This window comes from Phascolarctos cinereus, unplaced genomic scaffold (genome assembly GCF_003287225.1).
Source record: "Phascolarctos cinereus isolate Bilbo 61053 unplaced genomic scaffold, phaCin_HiC Scaffold_9;HRSCAF=440, whole genome shotgun sequence".
NCBI classification, from domain to species: Eukaryota; Metazoa; Chordata; class Mammalia; order Diprotodontia; family Phascolarctidae; genus Phascolarctos; species Phascolarctos cinereus.
The window spans coordinates 174,664,109-174,690,150 of record NW_027556402.1 but is presented as its reverse complement, the minus strand read 5'-3'; the positions used below and the strand labels follow the sequence as shown (position 1 = coordinate 174,690,150).

Below are 26,042 nucleotides of genomic sequence, written 5' to 3'. Positions count from 1 at the left end.
ATTTTAATCCCTATTCATTGTTAAGCAGTACTCCCAAGTATGAAACATTCTTGACAATGACACCCAAAACTCCCTACCGTTAGTGATTATTTGGCATAACTCTTGCAAATTTGGCCTGCTGCTGACCTTACTTCCATGGAGCACAGAGCCCCAGCCCCAGATGTTGTACTCTTCCCCAGTTTCTCCTAACTCCCTAGCCTTGTTACATACAGACTTCTGGTGCTGACTCTGTGCCCTCTGAAAACTGCTGTGAAGCCAGATAGAAAGTGGAGAAAAAATAATAGTTTCATTTAGTGATTTACCAGCCATGAAGAGGAAGACAAATTTTTCCCCACTTAGAAAATGATCAGAGTACTTCCTCCTACAGAGAAAGCCCTAAGTTGCTGTGTGTGGGGGGGGGGGAATCCCAAGTGAAACAAAGACTTTTCCATTAAGAACCAACTTTTTCATTTTAGCTGGAAACTGAGGCCCAGAGAAGTGAAATGACTTGCCCAATGTCACACAGGTAGTAAGTGACATAGCTAGGACCAGTTAAGTTGGGTTCAGTCCTCATTTTTATGGTCTCTCCATTGTGCATGAAGTATGACTTTCTTAGATCTGCCAGTCCAAATCTGGTTCCATTGCTCATCACATCCTAAGAACTTGCTCTTTGCAAAGCCCTTCTCCAAGTGATCTTTGTGCCCCTAATTTTTGTCCAGTTGGCACTCATGACCACATACTATTAATTTACCATTGTCACGTGACAAGAGGTTGCCTTTTCTAGATATGATTTGAGAGCAAAGCTTGCACCATCTTGTCCCACATTAACTTTGGATACATGTCCCACATTAACTATGGACACATGTCCCTCAGGAGTCTCCCTGAAGAGTCCAGAGCCTTGGAAATGGAAAGCAGTTATAGCCAGAGAACTGGTACACCTGCTGTTAGTCTCTTTAAAAAGGGAGGAAAAAACCCACAGCACAGATAAGAGCTAAACATAGAAAATGCCCAGTAAGCCCCCCACTCTAGGTGAGCAACAGTGATTGAGAAGCATCTGTGACCCTCCTTTCTCTCACGCAATCTGGTAAGTGGCAGAAATGTGCGCCTATGAAAAGAAAGACTTCTGGCACCAAATACTAGATTTTAAAATATATTTTATTAAAAATAATTAACAATAATTGAATTGCCCAGAAATCTACATGAGCTGATATGTTCTTCCTTTGTCTTTGGTGAAAATCATTCTCCATATAGTTAGACAGATGACAGATCCTAATATTGCTCTTATATTTCTGGAAAACACTCCTGAAAAGGTAAAAAGCAGCAATGAGGTAGTAATACTGTGCAAACCTGCACAGAGTTTCTGAAACTGAACATTGGAGACCTCCAGGTGACCAAGGAAACAATTGAAGATGTCGAACGGTTGTGTAACAACCTTCCAGGCATGAAGTTCATGTGCAGTCATTTCTATGACCTTTCCAGCGAGTACTATCAGATGATTGGAAACCATGGGTCCTATTACAAGGATGCACTGCGGTCCCTGGGTTGTATCAATGTAAAAGGCCTGCTTGTGTCAGAGCAGCAGGAAAGAGCACTGACCTTGGGTCTGACAGGACTTCCTGGGGAAGGGAAGGTGAAAATAACTTTGGGGAATTGGGCATCACCCTGTGCTGGATTCGCTGAAGAATACAGACTGCCAGTGGCTGATAGACACACTTTACACCTTCAACAATGATAATGTTGAGAGGTTGCAGACCTTGAAGCCCATTTGGGCCCCAAAACCGGATCTGGCTGCCAGATTTGCTCCTGCTTCTGCTTCTGTAGAAGATCCAGCTGTTATGCTTCATGGATGTGACTTTCATGTGCCTAGCCACCCACCGCCAGCTGACCTTTGAGGAGATTGCCCGGAGTGCCAAGGGGAAGGTGAACAAGATGGAACTGCTGGTCATGAAGGCCCTTTTGGTGGGTCTGGTAAAAGGCAGTTGATGAGGTGGACAAGTGGGTGCACATGACCTGGGTGCAGACTCACATGCTGGATTTGCAGTAGATCAAGGACGGGCCTGGAGTTCTGGTGCATGGATATGAAGAGCATGGAGATGCTGGTGGAGCACCAGGCCTACAACGTCCTTACCTAAATCCTCTGAGCAGGTTCTTGTAGGAGCTTTTAGGACCTCCCACAGGCCCCCACCAGTGTGTGAGGGAAAGACTTACCTGCACCCTGTGCTCATGGTGGTCATTGCTGATGAAATGAAATCAAATGAAATCAAATGATGATGATAACAACTTACATTTCTATGATACTTTATAGTTTACAAAATACTTTACATATATATGGATACTTCAGACTCATTCTCTCAGGCTGACTATACCTCCCCCCTCGGACTTCTAAGATATCTCTGAGGGGGTGGGAACAATTCTTCTCATAACACTAGCAGTTCAACCCCCCATTCCAGTGTGTTTCTTATTATTAATTGCCAGTGATTGCTGCCTTAGTTCCATTAAACCAATTACTATCAATTAGCTTTTACAAATGGATATTTATTGTAAGGATATAGCAGGAACAGAAGTTATAAACATTTCCTCTAACATTTGGTTGCACAGTCTTTCCTATTTTACCTTGGTCTCTGGAGTAAATGACCTCAGACTTAATGCAGCAATTTCTCGTAGCATTTGCCCTACCAAGTTCATTTCCCAATTCAGCATGGCTGGTGGATGGATGAATCTGCATCTCTGCTACTGCTGGGCTGGGTTAAATAGTTTTCTCAGGACTTTGCTCCTTACCATCTCTGGCTTCCAGCAAATTCTAGCACATATTCCAGCTCCCAGATTTCTGGTACCTTTGTCTCCAAACCTTTTAAAACTCACAAGGCTGTAACCATATCTAATCTCCTTTGCCTAAGGAAAGAGAAATGTGAAGAGGCAATGAACAGAGGTCTTTAATCATGGGCCACAATTTGGCCTCAAATGGGGAGATAAAAGCCTATATTTCTTTCCCCATTGAGGCTTAGTCCCTGCCTCCTCACTTGAACATAGCAAGGCAAGAGTGATAACCACTCTTACTTTGACTGATTAGTACTTTTTGAATGCCCTTCAGTTCTGGTTATATTGCCAATCAATAGTCCATCTCTTCATCATGTGGTTAGTAGACTGGGTCAGTTACAGAATGTCTAAATATACTTCAAAATAAGGAGTCATGCAGTTCCATTACATGTAATCATTCCTTTCCAGAAGCAGGCTCTTTAGCTTCTTCTACATGTGTATAGCATCACCTGAGTATGTCATCTAGTTCCTGCTCACCATTATACATATGTTTTCATATATCACCTTTACCACAGCCTCATGAGGTAGTTACTACCAACGTATGTATCTATAGACCTCTCTCTCTTTCTCTCTCCCTCTCGCTTTCTCTCTCTCTCTCTGCCACAGTAAGGTTGACTACATCTTCCCCTCATATGTGTAAGATATTTCTGAAGAGGTGGGGTAATTCATCTCTTGACACTGTGAGCTCAAGCCCCCATTCCAACGTGTTCCCTATTTTTAATTGCCAGTGATTACTGATCCAGTTCCATTAAACCAATAACTATCAATTGGCTCTTACAAAGGGATATTTGCTGCAAGGATATAATAGGAACAGAAGTTATAGACATTTCCTTTATTATAAACACACACACACACACAGAGTCACATAACTGGTAGCTAGGTGTCAGAGGGAGGATTTGAATCTAAATCTTCTTGAATCCGAGTCTAGAACACTCTACTATCAGACACTGTCTCTGTAGCACACTAGGATCTTACATTCTTGATTCAATTATATTCAACTTGATTCAGTTAAAATTCAGTTGTATTCAACATATCATACATATAATTAGAATATTACATATTTTAAAATTAATTTGTTTAATGAAAAAAAGCTTCTTCCCTCCTGCCCCAATTGGAAAAAAAAGAAAAATAAAATTCTTGTAGCAAGACAATTTCTAAACTGGTAGAAAAGTCCAAAAAGTATTTGTCTCAGTCTGCACCTTGAGTTTACCTCTCCGTCAGGAAAGTGGGTAACATGCTTCATCATTGATTCTCTGGAACTGTGGTTGGTCCTTGAATTGATTAGCATTCTTAAGTGTTTCAAAGTTTCAAAATAACAATACTATTATTGTTCTTCTGGTTCTGCTCATTTGACTCTGCGTCAGTTTATACAAGTCTTCTCAGGTTTTTCTAAAACTGTCCCTTTTGTTATTTCTTTTCTTTTTTTTTCACATTTTAATATAAATTTATTTATTTTTAGTTTTCAATATTCACTTCCACAAGTTTTTGAGTTCCAAATTTCTCACCCCACCCCCCACCCCAAGATGGCATGCATTCTGAATATCCCTTCCCCTGGTCTGCCTTCTCTTCTATCTCCCCTCCCTTCTCTTATCCCCTTCCCCTTCTATTTTCCTGTAGGCAGGATAGACTTCTGTACCCCATTTCCTGTATTTCTTATTTCCCAGTTGCATGTGAAAACATTTTTTTAAAACATGTGTTTTTAAAACTTTAGTTCCAAATTTTCTCCCTCCTCCCCACCCACCCTCATTGAAAAGGCAAGCAACTCAATATAGGTTGTACGTGTGCAGTTATGCAAAACACTTCCTTAGTAGACATGTTGTGAAAAACTAACTCTATTTCCCTTAATCCTATCCTGCCCTCCCATTTATTCTATTCTTTCTTTTGACCCTGTCCCTCCTCAGAAGTATTTGCTTCTGATTACCCTCTTTCCCAATCTGCCCTCCTCTCTATCACCCCCTGCTCTCTTGTCCCCTTCTCCCCCTATTTTCCTGTAGGGTAAGACAGATTTCCATACCCAATTGAATGTGTATGTTATTCTCTCCTTAAGCCAAATCCTATGAGAATAAGATTCCTCATTCCCTCTCACCTTCCCCTGTTCCCCTCCACTTGAGAGATTTTCTTTTCTGTTTTTTTTGTGAGATAATTTACCCCATTCTACCTCTCCCTTTCTTCTCCAGTATCATCCTCTCTCATCCCTTAATTTTATTCTCCAGATATGACCCCTTAATCTTCAACTCACCCTGTGCCTCTATCTATCTATTATCTATCTATCTATCTATCTATCTATATATCTATCTATCTATCTATACATACATACAATTTTTTTCCTCAACTACCCTAATACTGACAAAGTCTCATGAGTTATAAATATCATCTTTCCATGCAGGAATGTAAACAGTTCAATCTTAATAAGTCTCTTATGATTTCTCTTTCCTGTTTACCTCTTCATGTTCCACTGAGTCCTGTATTTGAAAGTCAAATTTTCTTTCAGCTCTGGTCTTTTCATCAGGAATGCTTGAAAGTCCTCTATTTCACTGAATGACCATTTTTTCCCCTGAAGGATTATACTCAGTTTTGCTGGGTAGGTGATTCTTGGTTGTAATCCTATCTCCTTTGCCCTCTGGAATATTATATTCCATGCCCTGCAGTCCTTTAATGTAGAAGCAGCTAAATCTTGTGTTATCCTGATTGTGTTTCCACAGTACTTGAATTGTTTCCTTCTGGCAGCTTGTAATATTTTCTCCTTGACCTGGGAACTCTGGAATTTGGCTACAATATTCCTAGGAGTTTTCCTTTGGGGATCTCTTTCAGGAGGAGATCTGTGGATTCTTTCAATTTCTATTTTGCCCTCTGGTTCTAAATATCAGGGCAGTTTTCCTTGATAATTTCTTGAAAGATGATGTCTAGGCTTTTTTTTGATCATGGCTTTCAGATAGTCCAATAATTTTTAAATTCTCTCTCCTGGATCTATTTTCCAGGTCACTTTTTTTTCCAATGAGATATTTCACATTGTTTTCTAATTTTTCATTCTTTTGGATTTGTTTTACAGTGTCTTGATTTCTCATAAAGTCACTGTCTTCCAATTGCTCTATTCTAATTTTTAAGGAAGTATTTTCTTCAGTAATTTTGGACTTCCTTTTCCATTTGGCCAATTTTCTTTTTAGGGCATTTTCTCCTCATTGGCTTTTTGGACCTCTTTTGCCATTTGGGTTAGGCTGTTTTTTAAGGTGTTATTTTCTTCAGTATTTTTTTGGGTCTCCTTTAGCAAGCTGTTGACTTGTTTTTCATGATTTTCTTGCATCACTCTCATTTCTCTTCCCAGTTTTTCCTCTACTTCCCTTACTTGCTTCTCAAAATCCCTTTTGAGCTCTTCCAAGGCCTGGGACTGATTCATATTTTTCTTGGAGGCTTTGGATGTAGGAGCTTTGACTTTGTTGTCTTCTTCTGGTTGTATATTTTGATCTTCTTTTTCACCAAAGTAAGATAATATAGTCTGACTCTTTTTGCACTGCTTGCTCATGATCCCAGCCAATTACTTGAGTTTTAAACTCCTTGTTAAGGTAAGAGTCTGCTTCCAATGTGGAGAGTGTACTGTCCCAAGCTTCAGGGATTTGTGTAGCTGTTTTCAGAGATACTTGTAGGGACCTGTAAATTTTCAGTTCTTCCAAGGTGGTATGATAAAGGGCGAGGTGTTTACTCCTTTCCTGGCCTGTGACCACAAGTATTCCTTTCTGTCCTGTAACTGTGAGGAAGAGTTCCTCTCCACAGCCACTCCAAGCTCTACCATGCCAGTGTTTCTCCTCACCCCAGCACCGGCGCCCAGAACTGTGACCCAGATCCACACATGGGCAAAGCAAGAGATTCCTGCCTCAGCACTGGCAAAGAGATCCCTGCAGTCCCTCTCTGATCAGCCACTGGATTCCCCCTCAGTCTGTGGGCCGGAAGCTCGGGAAGCAGCTGTTCCCCCCAGGGCCAGGCTCTTGGGGAATGGAGCTGAGAACCCGCCTTCCTCTCTGACCACCGACAGAAACAGACTTTTCCCACTGACCTTCTAAGTTGTCTTTGGCATTAGTGGATTAAGGAGTCTGGAAACCTCCACAGCTGCCTGCGATTCAGTCCTCTGAGGCCTGCTCCAGGTTTGCTGCGGCCTGCGTGCCCACGCTGTGCTCCCAGCCCGGCGCGATACACCTTTCTGATCAATCATCCAGGTTGTCTTGGGCTGGAAATTTGTTTCACTCTGTCTTTTTGTGGGTTCTGCTGCTTCAGAATTTGTTTAGAGCCATTTTTTATGAGTATTTGGAGGGGTTTGGGGGAGAGCTCAAGCAAGTCACTGCTTTCACTCTGCCATCTTGGCTCCGCCCCCCTTTTGTTATTTCTTACAGTACAATAATATCTCATTACATTTATGTAGCATAATTTGTTCTGCTATTATCCTTTTGATATGCACTCCTTTGGTTTTCAGTTCCTTCCTAAAACAAAAATGGTTGTAAATATTTTTGTACATATAGGTTCTTTCCCCACTTTGATCTCTTTGGGATATAGGCCTACTAGTGATATGCCTTGGTCATAGGGTATATATAATTTAGTAACTTTTGGGGCATAGTTCTAAATTACTCTTCAGAACTGGTCTAATTCACAGATCCACCAACAGGGCAACAATGTACCTCTTTTTCTGTAACCTCTAAAATATGTCATTTTCCCTTTTTATCAACTTTATCAGTCTGATGGTCTGAGGTGGAACTTCAAAGATGCTTTAATTTAATTAATTTAATTTTATATTTCTCCAATTATTTATTTGGAACATTTTTCATATGGCTATTAATAGCTTATATTTCTTCCTCTGGAAAATGCCTGTTTATTCTTTGGCCATTTATCATTTGAAGAATAGAATAGGTCTTATTCTTATAATTTTGAATCACTTCATTGCATATCTTGGAAATGAAACTTTTATCAGAGAAACTTACAGTGAATATTTTTTTTTCTCCGTTAACTATCTCTTTTCTAATTTTAGCTGCATTGATTTTGTATAGAAACTTAAAAAAATTCATGTAATCAAAATTGTCCATTTTATCTTTTGTGATCCTCTCTAACCTTTGTTTGGTCATGAACTTTTCTCCTATCCATAGATCTGAAATGTAATTTCTTCCTTGCTCCTCTGATTTGATAGTTATGTCACCCTTTATGTCTACGACATATAACCATTTGTAGCTTTTCTTGGTGTTAAGGTTTGAGACAGTTTCTGCAATCTATTTTCCAGTTTTCCCAGTAGTTTTTATCAAATAATGAATTCAAACCCCAGTAGCTGGGGTCTTTGAGTTTATAGATCACTAGGCTACTTAACCTAATTGTTTCTTAACCAGTACAAAATAATTTTTAATGACTATTACTTTGGAGTAGATTTCCTGGTCCTTATCCTTCTCATGCTTTTTTTTCTCATTTTCCTCTTTAGAAAATTACATATTTCATATGGTTCAGGGTACTAATTCTAGTACTAAATTCTAGAAAAATTCTTAATCTGGGCACTGTGAACTTAATACATACATACATCCATGCACACACACACACACACACATATATATGTATACACACACACACATTAGGAATTGCATTTCAACAAAAGTTAGTTTTCTTGGTAATTCTATGTATTTTATTTTATATTTAAAAACATTCTCAGAAGGAGTCCATTGGCTATCTCAGACTGCCAAAGGCATCCATGACCCTGAAAGAAAAGAACCCTTGCTCTGAAAGCTGCAGTCAAGAGGACTTTAGGCATCAGTCCCTCTGGACCCTGAAGTGAACTTCCTCCTACATCCTCTTCCTGTATTCCCTATTCTGGGCAACTGTAAACCTTGACAGAGGCAAGACGAGTTCTTCTGATTCTTCTATCTTGATGATAGCAGAAGATCTTTGTTATGCTTCTTCAAAGCTAGAAAAGGAAACATTCTGTTTGTGAGGGCTTTGATGGCTGATATGGAGAAGAAAGAGTGACTCCTTTTTCTTGGCAATTATCTGTCACAGGCCCTCTAGAGTCCACAGTTGCTAAAATAATGAAGGAGGTACTAAAAGTAATTCTCCAAGTAAAAAAGAATTCCAGGGATGCTGAAAGGTAGAGCCTGGCTAAGCTCAGCTGGACTGAAAAACTGACCTGTGTGTGTGCATCACACAGAGTCCAGTAAACTGAAATCCTTCTTGTCTAGTACAATATTTTGTTTTTTATCTGGTACCAAACTTTGATTCCTAAATCTCAGACTGTGCTTCCTGCTAGCTCTCCAGATTTGACTGTGCCCCTGATTTTCAACCAGCTTTCTTACCCTACATTCCTATTCCCTTCAGCTTTGCAATGAGCAATTCTGGTATAATCCAGCTTTCCAGCCAAGTCTGGAGCATTTTGTATAAGACTCTCCTAATTTGTAAAGAAAATGCTTATGGAATGCTGCACGTGTCAGCATCCTCTCCACCAATTAGGAAAGTGTTGTACAAAATACCCTAGGGCTTAGTGGGAAACCAAGGCTATACTGGTTATTGACCTGGATTTCTCTTCTAGCATGGTTTTAGGACTTTTATCCCCTCTTCTGCTTTCTTGTACTGTTTTTTTCTTTGATTCTTACACCATGGACTGTGTCATTTGAAATTTCTCCTTGTCTTCTTCAGCACAGGGAATCTCTTGGCACCCCAGTGGGAACCATGTAAGCACAGACTTGGTCACATCCCACTCCTGGCCTCAAAAGAACCAGAGGAAGCAGTATTTTTTTTATCTCTTGAAAGCGGTATGATAGCATATGACATATCAGTAAAGTAGCCCTATGAAGTGCTTCTCTGTCTCTGTCTCTGAGGCTATAGTCTCCTGTGCAAAAAGTGTTGGTGTTAAGAATTGCTTCATCAAATCACTTAAAGCAATTACATTTCTCCCCAAGTTTCCATAACTGTAACTCTGTTTCTTAACTAGCATGAAATCATTTGAATGACTACTGTTTTGAGGTTCCCTCTAGATTTCCATGTTATGGGAAGGCCCATTCTGATGACTATTGACCTAGGGAAGTATATAGCACAGCACCTCAAGGAGAATAGAGGCTGATTTCTTTAAGTTATTGTATCCCCAGAGTCTAAAATATTGCCTAGTGTGTAATATGTGTTTAATAACTACTTGTTTGAATGAATGAAAGGAGATACCAGCACCTAGCATAGTGCCTTACACCTAGTAGGCAGTTAGTAAAAGTTATTTTTTTTATTTAAAATTTAAATTGTATTGATTTGAGTAGTTCAACTGCCTGGTTTAAAGACCAGAGAGTCTTAATAGCCTCTTAAACCAGGAGACTCATCCCCCTATACCCTGAGACCACCATCAAGAGTGGTACTGCTCTTCTCTTCCAGATGTATCCCATCCTTTTCCACCTCCCACTCTCATCAGGAAACACAAATTCAAGTCTGGCTCTGTTACTTAGTGGGCAAATTACTTAAACCCTCTCTACTTTCTAAACTCCGTGGAGTTCCTTATCTACATAATGGGGATAATAATACATTCACAACCTCCCTAATAGGCGTTGTTATGAGCCAGGTGCTCTCAATGCAATTCGTTTTAATTTCGTAGGACACAGATTCAGGGACTACAGAGATTAAATTGGGTATGATCACTGAACTCAAGGAACTTATAAATGTAACATAGGAGACAAGATATTTATTCAAATAAATATGAGTCAGCTAATGTGGGACTTTGCTTTGTTTATGCATATTTGTTAAAAAAAGTGTTTTGTTTTCTTTTTCAGGTTGGGGTGGGGATGTGAGAGGAAGAGAGGATGGATTTTTGTTAATCACAAATATTAAAATAATTTTTAAATGTATGAGTTAAGGTAGAATTAGTTCAGACAAAGTAAGCTAAGAAATTTCAGATTGAGAGAGATAGCTTGATCACTTTCAAGGAGGTGGCATCTGGGCCAGGCCCTGAAATAAGATAAGTATAGATATGGAAGGAGTACCCTTGCATGGATTTAGCCTAAGCAAGTACTTGGAATTTAGAGCAAAAGAGAATTGGAGGAGGACAAAAATATCATTTGGTTAAAACAGGGATGGGAAGAACAGTGAATATCAGACTGGAAAGGTAGGTTGGAAAAAAAATTCGGAGTGACAAATTCCAAGTTAAGGTGTTTGTAGTTTTAAAGAGTCAGTGGTATAGTAGAAAGAACATCTGTACTTGGAGTCAAAAGGACCCAAATTCAAATGTTAAGTTTGACACTCATGATATTGGTCCCCCAATGCCGCCCCCCCCCCAAGTTGGGGAGAGACATGATCAAACCTGTGCCTTAGGAAGATTTGTTTGGCAGCTCTGTGGGAGGATTATAAAAAGGATAGACTAAAGTGGGCATGGGGAGAGGAGGAATGAGTTCAGTTTTATAAACTTAGGTGCTGCATTGGATAGGGCATTGAACTTGGAGTCATAAAGACCTGAATTCAAATTCTGCCTTCAGATGCTATCAGTTTTGTGATCCTGGGCAAGTAATTTAAGGACTTTCAGCTTTGGTTTCCATGGATAATAATAGCACCTACCTGAAAGAATTCTTGTGATGAACAAATGAGATATGAGTAGAGCATGTTGCAAACCTTAATATGCTATATAAATTCTAGCAAATTTATATATTTAGTATCTATGTAGATATCTGTATATGTACATATACACATGTACATGTAGATGATGAAGATGCTGCTAATGGTTACTACATTCTACTCCACCCTACCTTGCTTTTTTTTTTTTAAGCTTCTTTTCCCCTTCAAGGCTGCCTAAGCTTGACATGTGTTTAAACCTGGACACAGATATGGTGGTAGAGTTGAAGTAGGGGGAAGAGAAAAGTACAAAGTATGCTTAGCTCCCAGGCCACATGCTGATCTAGGATGACCCCAGGCCTTGTCCTCCCTTAGGGACAATCTTGAAGATCATTTTGTGCCAAGGCTTTGGCCTCCTCATCTTTGTTTCTGGAAAACTGCTTCCCTTTTTGCCCGATTGTTTCTTAGGTGCTGTTTTTAAGGCCGCTTGGGTCTATTGACTGGCAGCCCCCCTACTACCAAGGCATCCTTTTTATATAAGTCCTGTGTAATCAGGAGACCAAAGTTTATCCATATTGGGCAATGGTGGTGAAACAAATCCCTGTTGAGCCCTGACAGAGGGACTCCTGTTTTCCATTCTTAGAATCATGAGACATGCAGAGAACTGGTGTCCAACCTAACTTGAAACTTGAGAGAATTCTGCTCAGGGCCTTGAGATAATGAGCTGCTAATGTGTTTTGTGTTTTAATCACAGCATTGGCATGAGATTCATTATATTTGGAAGTGCCTTACCAAGGATCCGACATAGAAGCTGGGCATTTATGAGAGCTTGGGCCAATATTTTTCTCCTGTCATCTTGATTAGAGGCAGAGAGGTAGATGCAGGATGTATTAGGATGAGGCTAGAATGTGAAGACCTAGGTATAAATCCAGGATCTACCACTTATTAGAGGAGAGGTGTCAAACACTGCTAGCCACATGGGGCCCATGACACTCCCAAGTATGACCTGAACCAGATTAAAATGTAGTTCCCCTCTGATTTTAATATTTTGATATAATAATAATAATTAAAAAGAAATTTATAAACATATTTGATTTTCTAAGATAATACCTGGCTTACAGTGATCCTTAGGTATGGATTAGTGGTCCCCATTTTTATTTGAGCTTGACATCTCTGTATTAGAGGTTGTCATTGTGGCCAAGTCATTTGACTTCTCTGAGCTTTAATTTTCGTGGGCAGCTAGGTGGCACAGTGGATAGAGTGCTGGGTCTGGAGTCAGGAAAACTTTATCTTTCTAAGTTCAAATCTGGCCTTAGACACTTACTAGTTGTGTGACTCTGGGAAATTCACTTAACCTCATTTGCCTCAATTTCCTCATCTATAAAATGAGCTGGAGAAGGAAACGGCAAATCATTTTAGTATCTTTGCCAAGAACACCCCAAATTAAGTCATAGAGAGTCAGTCAAAACTGAAACAACTGAACAGTTTCCTTATCTGTAAAATAGGGATAACATCACTTAACTCTTTCCTAGTGTTACTGTGAAGAGAGAGCTTTTAAAAAATAAAGATTTATTAATTCCATTTGTTTTTATATTATGGACATTTTCATCCCCACCCTATAGTGATCCTTCCTTTTTAACAAAGAAAAATAATTAAGCAAAACCAACTGACCCAGTGATCATAGAAACCTCCCCCCCCAACCCCAGCCCCAGCCTCCCCTTCCTACCATGGAAAGGAAGAAGTTGAGGGCATTTCTTCATCTCTTTCCTGTTCCCTGGGTCCAGGATGGGATAGAAAAGTTCTTTGTTAAATGGTAAATCACTATGGAAATATGAGCTTTCATTTCTAACCTGCCGACTTTTTCCTCCTTGCCTTCTATCCAAAAGCAGGATACACAATAGAGGGACCATGATGCTCATCATATTTATCCCACTTTGCTTTGTTCCCACAATCATCCCTGTCAGTCTCTGTTATCTTTGCATTCAACCCTGGCTAGAGGAGGAGATTGAACACACAAAAGTGTTTTTCCCCCCTATTCTTCAAGATTTTGGGACCTCATAAATCACACTGACAGGTCACATGATGATGTTTCTTTGCCTTTCCAAAGAGAATGAATGCAGAGAGGCGTGGAGGTTCCTGAGTAGGTTTGTGACTTCCCCGGCACTGCATTGCAGCCTGGTGTGGCCTGCTCCAAAAGGCTCCTTTCTAGCCTCCACCTAACCAGGTGATATGCTCTACCTGAGCAGCCCCATGGTGGAAAAGAAGAGCTGGGCCCCACTATCTCAGAACAGAGTTTCAGTGCCACTGTGGAACCCTGACAGTTAACAATGAGACTGTCAAGATTACCTTTTTGTTCCCTCCTTGAGGCAGGAGCAGCCTCATTTTATCCTGTGGTTTAGCACATGAATCATTGCTTTTGTACGTGATCAATGGTACTTCGTGCGTTTCCAGCAACTGTCTGGGTCTGTCACTGACAACATTCGCTATTGAGCAATACAGTTCCAGACCTGATGGCAGAGGCAGGGAGGGGGAACGATGCAGATTCTTCTGTGTGAGTAGTTTGAAAAACTAGGAGGTTCAAAGGCAGCTGTTGTGTTCAGAGTTTTGTACACTTAGATGCTGTCATTTTTGTTTTTTAAGAGATGCAGGCGGCTTACGTTAAGTTTCAGCTCAAGCTCCCTTCCCAATAGGATTTCTTAGTTTTGGATGGTCTCAGGGAAGGGGTGGTGATGGAGTGGAAAAAAGAAATGGAAAATGTGTATGAGAAGAGGAAGAAGAAGAAGAAGAAGAAGAAGAAGAAGAAGAAGAAGAAGAAGAAGAAGAAGAAGAAGAAGAAGAAGAAGAAGAAGAAGAAGAAGAAGAAGAAGAAGAAGAAGAAGAAGAAAGAAGAAGGAATATCCAGTGCATATTCCCTTTCTCTTCACTCTTGGCTCGTATGTATGGACATCATGTTTTCCATCTTCAAACAATACTTTATTCAAAAGTGGCCAAAACCACCCTGTTTTGCTTCATACCTGCTTTGAGGTCACCCATGAGACACGTTCTCCGCCCAAGACTTTGTGTGCCTCGAACAGGCACAAATGGAAAGAGGATGTGAGTCAATCTGTTATAAACTGTTCATCTGTGAAATCTAGATGATACTCAAAGAAAATCATTGCCAAAGGTCTGGAGACTGTGAGTGTCGAACTTCAGGTGTGCCTCTTTAGGAAAGCTGATAGGTGAAAAGTTGGGGTTTACACCGGATAGTGGAATGATTCTTCATTTGACTGAAAGCCTCCCTATAGGACTCCTTTAGCCAGAAACTCTTCTATGTTTTTGAAATGAGACTGGATCTGAAAAATGTTGATTTGCATATAGGCTTTAAGGAACGCAGCTAGAATTAATTGTAGAATGTTAGCTCTGGAAGAGATCTTCTTGGATCTTCTCATTTTGTTTTACAAACATTTTAAGTGAGGTCCAGAAAGAGGGCATGTGACTCACTTAAGGTAGAACATTTAATTAGTGGTAGAACTGGTTCTACAATGCATACATCCTAATCTGTAATTCAGTACTCAAAAAAAAAAAGAATCATTACATAAGGTTCTGCCTTGCTCCCATTATCCTCTTGATTCAGGGTTGTTGTCTGCTGAGGCAAAGGTCCTTTCTTCCTCTTTCTTCTCTCCATACTCTCATCTCTATCCATATCAGCCTTATCTGTTTGCATTCTATACCTGCCTCTGTTCCACCATTCTATTTGGGCCCTCTGGAACCCCTGCTCCCAGTTAACAAACTGGACCTCAGTCTAGATCTCAAAAATCTGCATCCTTCTGGGTGATCTTGTATCCCTGGTGACCCTCTCCAGAACTAGGTACTTCTTCTCTAACCCTAATTCCCTCCTTCCCAACACCGCCCACCACTTCCCCTCCCCAAGCCGGGAGGAAGAAGAGATGTATGACTTGCTCTTAATTGCCACTTCCAGAATTTCCCTTTGCCACCATCACTGGCAATCTCTCTTGTTCAGAGGTTCACTCAATCTGTCTTTATCACCCAGTCCTGATCCTTGTAGTAGTCTTCTAATGGACTCTGGGTCATTCTCTTTCCTTTATTCCTTTATTCTCCACCTCTATTTCCACCTCTGTCATTCCTTCAACCTCCTCCTCCCCCTATATCCAATCAGTTACCATGTCTTGTGGATTTGATTTCCAAAAAATCTTTTGCATCTGTCCTTTTCTTTGCATCATTCATGCGTCCTCCACCCCGGTTCAGTCCCTTGTCATGTCTTGCCTGTTCAGTAATTTTCTAATTGGCCTCCCTGCCTCAAGTCTCTCTCTTCTCTAATCAACCCTCTATGTAACTGCCAAACAGATATTCCTAACAGGATATCACTCTGTGGCTCAAAAAGCTCTAATTTTTCCCCTTTTATCTATAGGAATGAATAAATGAAAAAGGATGTATTAAGCACTTACTATGAGCCAAGCTAGGGCAACTAGGTGGTGCAGTGGGTAGAGCACCAGGCTTGGAATTAGGAAGTCTCATGTTCTTGAGTTCAAATCTGGCCTTAGACACTTATTAGCTGTGTGACTCTGGGCAAGTTCCTTAACCCTATTTTCCTTAGTTCCTCATCTACAAAAATGAGCCGGAGAAGGAAATGGCAAATCACTCTGGAATCTCTGCCAAGAAAACCTCAAATGGGGTCTCAAAAAGTCAGAAATAACTGAAAAATGACTGAACAAATGTGCCAAGCATGGGGAACAGAAAAAAAAAACCTATATATATCCTTCTTTTATGGAACTCACATGGATAATTGGGAGAGACAACATATAGAAGAAAGGTCAGCTTCTGGGTAGATGAAAAGGCCATTGCTCCTAAGGATGCAGTGGTGGTATAGATGGCAAAGCCCAGAGGTCCTTAGGTTACTTAAGTAGTTAAGATGATGGTGTTAGAAGAACGGCAGGCATAAAGGCAGGACAGATGGCAAGGCCTGTTGGGTCTTCATTTCATCAGAACAAATGGAATTATTGACTTTTTTCTCATTCAGACACTGAGCAGTCAAGCCAGGCAAGGGAGATGGCGAAGGGGTAGGAGAATACGAGCTCCTCCGTAGCCTTCAGACTACCTTTTCAGGTGGATAACATATTATGTCCCTTCAAACACTGCTTTCCAGCCATGCTGGCTGGCTTGCTGACCTTCATACCTGACATTGTCTCTGTACCTCTTCATAGAAACTGTAGCTTTCTTCAGGATTCAACTCAAATGCCACCTCCTGCATGAAGCCTCTCCTGATCTACCCAGCTATTGGTCCCTTTCTCTCTCATATTCACTTTGCATGCATTCTGTACACATTGTGTGTATGTACACAAGTTGTTTGCCACAGTAGAATGTAGGGTAGGTAGTATTTACCTTTTGTCTTTTTGTCCCCAACGTCTTAGAGTGTACCTGGCACATAGTCAAATGCTTAATAATTACTTGATTGATACTGGAGAACTTCAATATACATTCTATATATCCTATTCTCATGAAGCCTGCCTTAGAGAAGCAATGAGGTTAATGGAAAGAATCTTCCTGACTCCAAGTCAGGAAGACTTAGGCTCCAATCTTGCTTCTGACACAAAATGGATGACAACAGGTACCTCATCTTTCTGAACTTCAGTTTCAACATCTGTAATGGGGATAATAGTTATCGCTAGTAGCTATCATACTAGGCTATTGTGAGAACCAAAAGAAATGATGCTGATAAATGTGTGTCCTTCAGAAATGTTTAGACACCATATAAATGCCGAGTATTTTATTTCTGTGTAAATCTTATATAGATATTAATGTTTTGTTTGTTTGTAATTACAGCTATCCATCTTGATAAAGTCAATCTTCAATTATATTGTGTCTGGTCTCTTCTGGATAATTTTGAGTGGAGCGCTGGATATAGTAGTAGATTTGGCCTCTACCACGTTGATTTTGAAAATCCAGCTCTACCTCGTGTTCCTTACAAATCAGCGATGGAGTATGCCAAGGTCATCCAGAATAATGGAATCAAAAGACCCCTGTAGAAACAGTGACCTGAGAAAACTCAAGTTTGGAGAAAAGTCCTTCATGCCTACATAAGAATACTCTTGACAATCCCTATGGAGCAGAATTTATAATCAAATCACACTACTGACTAGCTGCATGTTAAAGCAAATTCAAGATTATGGATGTCTATAAGAATGAAGGGAGTTTCTTTACTGGAAGTTCCATATACTAATGTAATCAAAGGTCTAATCTAAAAAATTTTGAATGATGACTTTGAATGACATCTTTAATTTCTTGTTAATTCTTATTCTTTCTCTCCAACAGGATATGAGGCGTTGGCTTTTTCTTTAATTGTTTGAGATATTACAGAATTTTATGTATGGAAGAGACCTTAGAGAACATTTAATTTTACCCCCTCATTTTACTCACTTAATCCTACCCCTTCTTTCTTCCTCCTATTATACAAGATATTACAGGATTTTACATGTAGGAGGGATTTTAATATTCAAACCCATATCCTCCTTTACTGAAGAAAATGAGAACCAGAGAGATGAAGAAATTTTTTCAAGGTCACAGAGCAATGGTCCTAGGGCTTAAACCCTAGCCTCTTGACTCCACTATATCAATCATTTCCAACCTGTGGTCATGGAGTGTAAAAAAAAAAAGTCTGTGAATCCACATGCAATTCCATGAATTAAAAAAAAATGGCCTCTGTAAATAAATTATATACATACATATCTCACTATTTTTCCAATGTAAGGAGATGCTATTGTGATTTATATAAAGCTCTACTGGATTTATACTACTCTTTTGTTATCATTTGTTTTCTCAGTCAATGGATAGCCTCATATATGGATCTGGATATGAGATGTGTAAAAGGAGTCAGCATCTTCGAATGTGTTGGGAACCATTATCCCATCCTAAGAAAGCAAAGAGCTGTTTCGTTTTTTGAAAGAACAGAATGGAAAAGGACTCATCAATTTTGGAATAAACAAATTTCCAGAATATAAAAGCCTAAACTAAAATCGTTTCTCAATTACAAAGGGAAAAAATTACAGAAATGGTACATTATAGATATAGATACATAAAGTGTGACTGTTCACAAACCAGCTGAAGCCTACCTATGAAAAGTGGGTATTAGCTTATTTCTTCTTCACCTAGTGTCTCTTTACTGACTCTCTGGCTATAGGAGTCATTCTGAAAGGACCTGACTATTTTTGTTCTTGATCTTGATGGCATTTAAATAAAAGCTGTGAGTAAGTCCCATTATCATTACACATAGATATCTTAGTTATGGGACAACTCTGTTAAAAAATTTGAGAGCTTTCCTACATATTTTGTTGATGTTCGAAAAAAAAGATAGGCCTTTCTGTAGCTAACCAAATTTTGAGGAAATTCAATCTCTCTCTTTCTCCCTTTTTCTCTCCCTCTCAAAAAATTCATAAGACCAAAGGAAATTAATTACATAACATACGACTAACATCAACAGAACTGTTATCTAGTGTCATAATAGAGCTGTTGGTGTTCTGTCAATTATGGCATACTCAGATGGGTGGATTCCTTGTACCATGATCTGATTTAGCCCAGTGCTCCTCCTGGGACTATTTGGAAGCTGGACTACCATTTTGTAGTGAACATCTCGTAGATATATGTAACTCCAACCCTGGTGCAGACTGGCCCCTCTTCTTGGATATTCTTGGGTCCTTTCAAGGGTGGTTTATGGTTAGACAATTGCTGCTTGTCCCTGGACGCTTCAAGAGCTGACCTACCCCTCTAACTAGATCTTCTCCTGGTCTTAAGAAAAGCATCTCTCCAGCAGACCCTGTGCCCATCCGCTCCTTATCCTAGAACAGATTTGCCAGGGACCCAGAATTTCCCTTCCCTGGGTAGATACTGAAAGTAAGAGGGTACATATCTTTTTGGGTTGCCATACAGAGACATAATTCTCAATGGTCCTACCCTAGTTATAACAGCAACAATAAGCATTTATTAAGTGCTTTTTGGAAGTTGGGTACTGTGTTAAAGACTGGTTCTAAAAAGAAACGTAAAAATTGTCCCTACCCTGAAAGAAAGCATATGACCATGCAGTAGACAGTTTTTATAGTTTTCAGAGAGGGAAGCAAAATCAGTTGACATGACACTTGCCTTTGTAAAGCTTCCATTGTAAGATAGATGGAAAAGTGGTGGAAAGAGCTAGCAAGCACATTTATTAAAGATTATTAAATCCAGTCCCCTTCATTTTACAGAAAAAGAAGTTGCGGCACAGAAGTTTGCAGTGACTTACAAAAGCTTATGCGGCTGTGTTAAATCTTGTCTGTTCCCCTGCTTGTAATACTTCTCTCTAGATTGTCTTTCTACCTTTCACTGTGATTCATTAAAAAAAAGAAACAAAAACTAAACACCTCTTTGAGCATTTTCTTCTAATCATACAAATACTGTAAAAACCCTTGGACTCGAGTCAAAAACCTTGGCTTTAAGGACTGTTGCCAAAACATGCTAATGGTGTGGATATAGGCAAGCCATTTTCCCTCCTAGGCTCAGTTTCTTCATCTATAAAAGGGGAATTATAATACTTCCTACTTCACAGGGCTGATGTAAGAAAAGTGCTTTGTAAAGCCTAAAGATGTAGAAATACAATACTTACTCTTTACCATGTTTTATCTTCACAATTAGATTATAAACTCTTTGAGAGAAGACACATTGTTTTATACTGTATTTTTCTAGTTTAAGGCTTGGTCTTTGAGAAAGAAATCTAGTCAGTAAACCCCAAGTTAGCTAGATAGTTTTTGGCCATCAGAATTTACCTTCGTTGGGGCAGAACACCCTCAGGTAGGAGGAGAGGGGGAGGGCAGGGAAAGGGAATCACTCTGGCTTTCATGGATTGGTCAACAATAGATCCTTGCCCAAGTACCACTTAATGGCTGCTTTTTGGGCCCTCCTGGCTCAGAGTGAATGTAAATTGTAACTGTTTCTCTTTTGGTCAGCAACCCTGATGGTTTTTCCCCTCCCAGTTTGATTTTTTTCTAATTATTAAAGGGACCATCTCTTGACTCACTTCTTAAAGATGCCTATTCCCTGAACGGGCATTAGCTCACTCAAAGTGAAAACTTGAAAAGACCTTAGCTTAAAAAGGCCAAGGTGTCCCCCTGCATTCTGGGCCACTTCCATTCATCCTGATTGATATCTGGCCACTGAACAAAGATGGCTTTGGGTGAGAAAGTGAGGCTGGTGACTGCACAGCCCTCCCTCACTCAAATCAAAGTCAATTGCAAATCATGTCATCATCTCCCTAATGTCATGGTCCTCTTCAAAAAGGAAGGATGAACCACAATTTTTATAGTATGTCTCACATTATCTAGGAAAATGCATATAGTAAGTGTGATACAAATGCTTGCTATGTATATGTACTAGGAGAAAGTTGCTTAGAGCTCTCTGCAGCTAAGGGAATTCAATTTAATTCAGTTCAATAAACATATGTCAAATTCCTACTATGTGCAAGGCACTAATCTACACTTTGGGTATATAGTAAGAAAAATGAAATATTTCATGCCCTCAAGGTACTTACTTTTTTTCTGGGAAGAACACAGTAAGTATGCAAATAAATATCATAAAATATAGAATGCTGGAAGGGAACCCCCCAACCTAACCCCACCACATCACACACACACCAACACACACAGAAAGAGAGAGAGAGAGGAAATATGAGAAAAGAGAGAATAATTTCAGCTGAGGAGATCAGAGGAGGGTTCATTAGGAAAGAATATTCACGTCAGCCTCATGACTCTTAGCCTGTCCCTTTCATTTTGGCACATCCTCCTTATTTCCAGCCCTTGGGAGGCTCCAGAACTTAGTAACAAGGTGGGAGGCATGACACTCCATCCCCTAAAGAGCCAAACCCTTGGGAAATATCCATTTGTTCAAGGGAACCCACACCATGATCCCCTTCTAGTCACCTTCACTTCATTACTTCTCTGACCCGAAGGCCATAGAATGAGTTCCTTTGAAAGCGTTTAGTCAGTTGGTAAATCCAGGTCTGATAAGCTCAGTGGCTGCCTGTATGCCCATTTCATTCCCATGACCAGTGGGCTTAGGGACAACTGTGCAGCTGTGGACATTCTTGTCGGGAGTGGAATGATGGTCCTTGCTGGTCTGTCATGCCACCTTTCTGCCTTTTCTGTTGGTTTCCGAGTTGCTTTCATGTTTGCACTTGGGTAACACCAACAATGAAAACACCCTAGTGACTTTGGACAAAGGGAAAGAGAAATGACTATAGTGGAGTCATTGGGGAAAATTATATTAAGATAACAATAGCATCCATAGGAAATTCCATTACATCTTTGCCAATGGTTGTTTATTTTTATTGTTCAATGAGACATTATCTTACAATTTGTGTTCATTCAAAAGCCCAGTTCAAAATCTTATTTCATTCCTTTCCTATCCAGCAGTCTTTTTCATTTTCACAATGTATCTTATTTACAATTTATGTGCCCTCATATTATTGTGCAAGACAACTCAGTTTTCCTTTTAATTAGGATGTTGTTTTGAATATTATTTATCCTACAGGGCATATTTACACGTTTTTACAACAATACAAATGAGCTTTGCATTTTCTCCACCAAAAAAAAAAGAAAGAAAATTAATATTCACACTGTAAATAAAATGCCCTGTCACATTTGGTCTACCAGGTGAAATAAACATCCTGGATGCTGGCACACAGACTTCCTCAACATGCATTGACCATCTGCAGCTCTCTGTTGGACTTTAAAGGCCAACTCTCCCTTCCAAAGATTGATCAGACAAAGGGCGACTCACTAATTAGTACTCTAAATTGGTATTGCCATGAGGTTAAAGTAAGGGAGGTGGGGGAGGGCAGACTTAACAGCTCCTGAAGTATTTCAATTAATGTTACTTTTAATTGCTCATATTAGCACTTGAGAGCAAGATTGATTGGCTTTTGACTGTCAGGAAAACTGAACCTGAAGTTTTTTTTTTATATATGGAAATGGAAATTGTTAATTATTCTTTAAAATCAAAGATCTTAAACTTAGGAATCCAGAAAGTCAATTGAGGACAGTAAAGCTTATGTTTTTATGCCTCTTTGATCCAAGGGAATACTTCTACATAAGAACTCTGAATTAGACCCATTTGTATTATATTTGTGAACATGTAAAGCATGGCATACTTACAAAGAGAAGGTGCGCTATACATATATATATATATATATATGTGTATATATATATATACATATATACACATATATATATGTATTATTTATTTATTTGAGGAGATGTAGTTTCAGAATTGCTTAAAAACTTTTTTTTAAAATAGCAGTAATTTTTCATTTGGCTGCTTAATACTCAATTCCTTTAATTTTTATTGGTACTAATATGAATTGTCCTCCCAGACCTTGTACTAAGGCCAAGACCTTCTGAGCTTTCGTCAAGGAAACCATAAATGAGAGGGTTGGCAATGGTGGTGCTTGTCAGTATGCCTGTCAGGTATCTGTGATCTTGGAATTAGTATTTGGCTAGGAGCTTTCAATTATTTTTTAAATGAGAGAATCACAAAAGCATATGTAATATGCTGGAAAAAAAAACATCCAAAACATTGAGTGACTAAGGAAGAAGATTTAAAGGATAATCCTTAAAGACCAATTCTATTGGTGTCATGTAAGAGGAAAATAGAACACTGGGTTTCACTGCTGGGAGAGCCAAATATAAATCAAACCAGATGGAATTACTACTCGTTCATTACTAGCTCTCTGCCTCACCTGGAGAACTATATTCATTACTGATCACAATATTTTAGGATCTAATTGTCCTGGGAGGGATATTGTGCAGAAGCACAAATTAGGATGAGTTTTAAAGAATAAAGTTAGAAGAAATTTTAAGAAAGCTGAAACTTTATAGTGGTCTTTAGAATAATTATAGGCCATGTCTAAAAGAGAAGAGGGAGTGAGAAACTGATATGAGAGGGTTAGACAGGATTTTACAACCTTTCAATATGTTAGCATGTCATTTTTCCACATGAAGAATTCTCAAATTTCACTCTTCATATGTAGGCACTGAGGTGGCATAATGGATAATAAAGTGCTGGGCTTGGAGTCAGGAAGCTCTGAGTTCAAATCCTGCCTCAGACTTTTACTAGCTGTATGACCCTGAGGCACTCATTAACTTGTCTCAGTTTTAGTTTCCTCATTTGCAAAATGGGGATAATAATAGCACCTAACTGACTAGATTGTTGATCAAATGATATAATGTACATGTGGAATGCTTTATAAATCTAAATGCACCTATATAAACAAATATTATTAATTATTTCTTTTTAGAAGCTCTTTCTTGGTTCCAGTCATCATATGATCATAGGATTTGAGCTGGAAGGGACCTTTAATGGGCCTCCAATTCATCGCCCACATTTTATAGATGAGGATTGAGGCCCAGAGATATGATGGGACTTTAACCAGCATCACAGACAAGTAAATGTCTTTGGCTGTGAGTCCAAATTCACCATTCCATGTTTCTGGAGGGGGTCATTTTCATTCAGAATGTTTTATCAGACCTTCTTGAAAATACTCTAATTCTTTTGCCCTGGCTTCTACAGATGATTTATGATCCTCACTAACCATTGAAATTACCTCTTGCCTGCTTGTAGTATCTTTGCTCTCTCTAATACTTCTATACATTTTAATCTTTTTTTTTGAGGCAATTGAAGTTAAGTGACTTATCCAGGATCATACAGCTAATAAGTGTCTGAGGCTGGATTTGAATTCAGGTCCTACTGACTTCAGGGCTGGTGCTCTATCCACTGTACCACCTAGCTGCCCCACCTTTTAATCTTTTTAAAGCACAGATCTAGTTATATCATTTTCCTAGTGAAGAATTACTAATGACTTCCTATTACTTCTAGAAAAAAAATATGAACTCCTCTGGCATTCTACCTTTCCATACTTATTTCATGTTCTTCTACTCACATACTTTACATTCTGTTCAAATTGGCCTTTTTGCTGTTCCCCAAACTCAGTATTTCATTTGCATTCTCCATGCCTCTGAAACAGTTGTCCGATATGTCTGAAATGAGCCCCATTTTCATTCCCACCTCTTAGAATCCTTAGCTTTCTTCAAGTCTCAATTCAGGTGCTATTTCCTATAGGAAGCCTTTTCTAATAATGATCTCTTCTTCCTCAAACTCTCCATGTTTACTTATCCTGGCAAATGTTGTATTTCCCCAATTGAATGCAAGCTCATTGAGGGCAGGGGATGTTAATTCATTTCCTCAGTATCTTGTTAAATTTCATTCAAGAGAAGTGGTGGCAATGAAAAACCAGGAGGGGGCACCAGGGAGCTGAGTCTCAGGACATATTAATGGAAAAAGAATATCACTGGCTTGCAGCATGAGAAGGGACACATGTGAGAAGATAACAATTCAAGGCTGTATAGAAATGTCAAATGAGTGGAATTAGATAAGCGAAGCTGGAGGCAGACAGGAAGGCGAGAATGTCTATAGAAGTGATATTTGAGTAGGGCTTGATGAATGGAGAAAATGAATTGTAATCAATCCATCGATAGGCATTAATTAAGCACTTATTATGTACCACACATTTTGATTAGCCCTGGGATACACAGAACAGCAAAAGTAGTTCTTGCCCTCAAGGAGCTTACATTCTAAAGGGGGAGTGATCACACAAACACTTGGGCATACGAGATATATATATATATATATATATATATATATATATATATATACAGAGTAGATGGAAAGTAGTCTTGGGAGGCTTGGGAAAGGGGGAAAGGACTTTTATACAAGGTGAGATTGAGCTGAATCTTAAAGGAAGCCAGGGTAAGTAAGAGGCAGAGGTGGGGAGGGAAAGCATTCCAGGCATGGGGGCAGCTAGTGCCAAGGCACAGAGATAGTAGACAGAGTGTTGTATTCAAGGAACGCTAAGTAAGCCCAGGTAACACACTCGAATGGGGGAGGAAGCTAAATTGAGAATGGGTAGAAAGGGTTGAAATAGAAAGGAACCTTCCAGGCCAGGGATAAAACATCAGCAAAGATGCTAAGGAAGGAAAGCATGAAACATATTTGAGGTGTAGTGTTTTTTTTGGAGGGGATATCAATTTTGCTAAAAGAAGAGGATTCACACAGGAACTCACGTAAGAAACATAGATGTGAATCAGATTGTGGAGGGCTCTCACTGCTGGCTAAGCTATTTGGATTTCATCCTGTAGGCATTAGGAACTCAGCCACTGAAGCACTTTGAGAAGTGACACGACGTCATGATTAATAGGGCAATAGTGTGCAGTTTGATTTAGGATGGCGAGTATGGAGGAGAGTTCACCAGCTGGTACAAGCACTAGTCCAGGTATGAAGTGATAGAGCTCCAAACTAGGGAGTGGCAGTGAGAATGAAAAGATTACCAGGGAGGAAATAATTAGGACATGGCCATACTTTGGGTGGAGGAGAAATGGAGAAGGGAGAACCCAGGAGAACCTCCTTCCTTTCCTTCCTTCTTTACACCCTTCCTCTTTCCCTTTACTACCCTGGGGAAAAGAAAGGATACATAACAATCACTGCTTGGCCCACCTGTTTCTAATTCTCTCACTCAGGGCTTCTCCCAGGGTCTCAAGGGGTGATAAGATCTATTTTTAAAGGTCTTAGATCTATCCTTTAGCACAATTTGAACTAAAACAAGATGCTCAAGCAACTAAACAATAAATGCTGCTAGGTCC

At 39.5% G+C, this 26,042-nt stretch overlaps 1 protein-coding gene and 1 pseudogene across 1 annotated transcript in view; both read left to right on the top strand.

Moving 5' to 3' along the window:
- Positions 1 to 19,715, top strand: part of LOC110212514 (cytosolic beta-glucosidase-like) — a 119,493-nt gene extending 99,778 nt beyond the window's left edge. Inside the window, 1 exon segment of the mRNA XM_020992503.2 lies at positions 17,152 to 19,715. Within this exon segment, the coding sequence (XP_020848162.1) occupies positions 17,152 to 17,354 (203 nt within the window). The 3' untranslated portion in view covers positions 17,355 to 19,715.
- On the top strand, positions 1,203 to 2,111 carry LOC144455389 (26S proteasome non-ATPase regulatory subunit 13 pseudogene; annotated as a pseudogene).
- Positions 19,716 to 26,042: the final 6,327 nt, after the last annotated feature.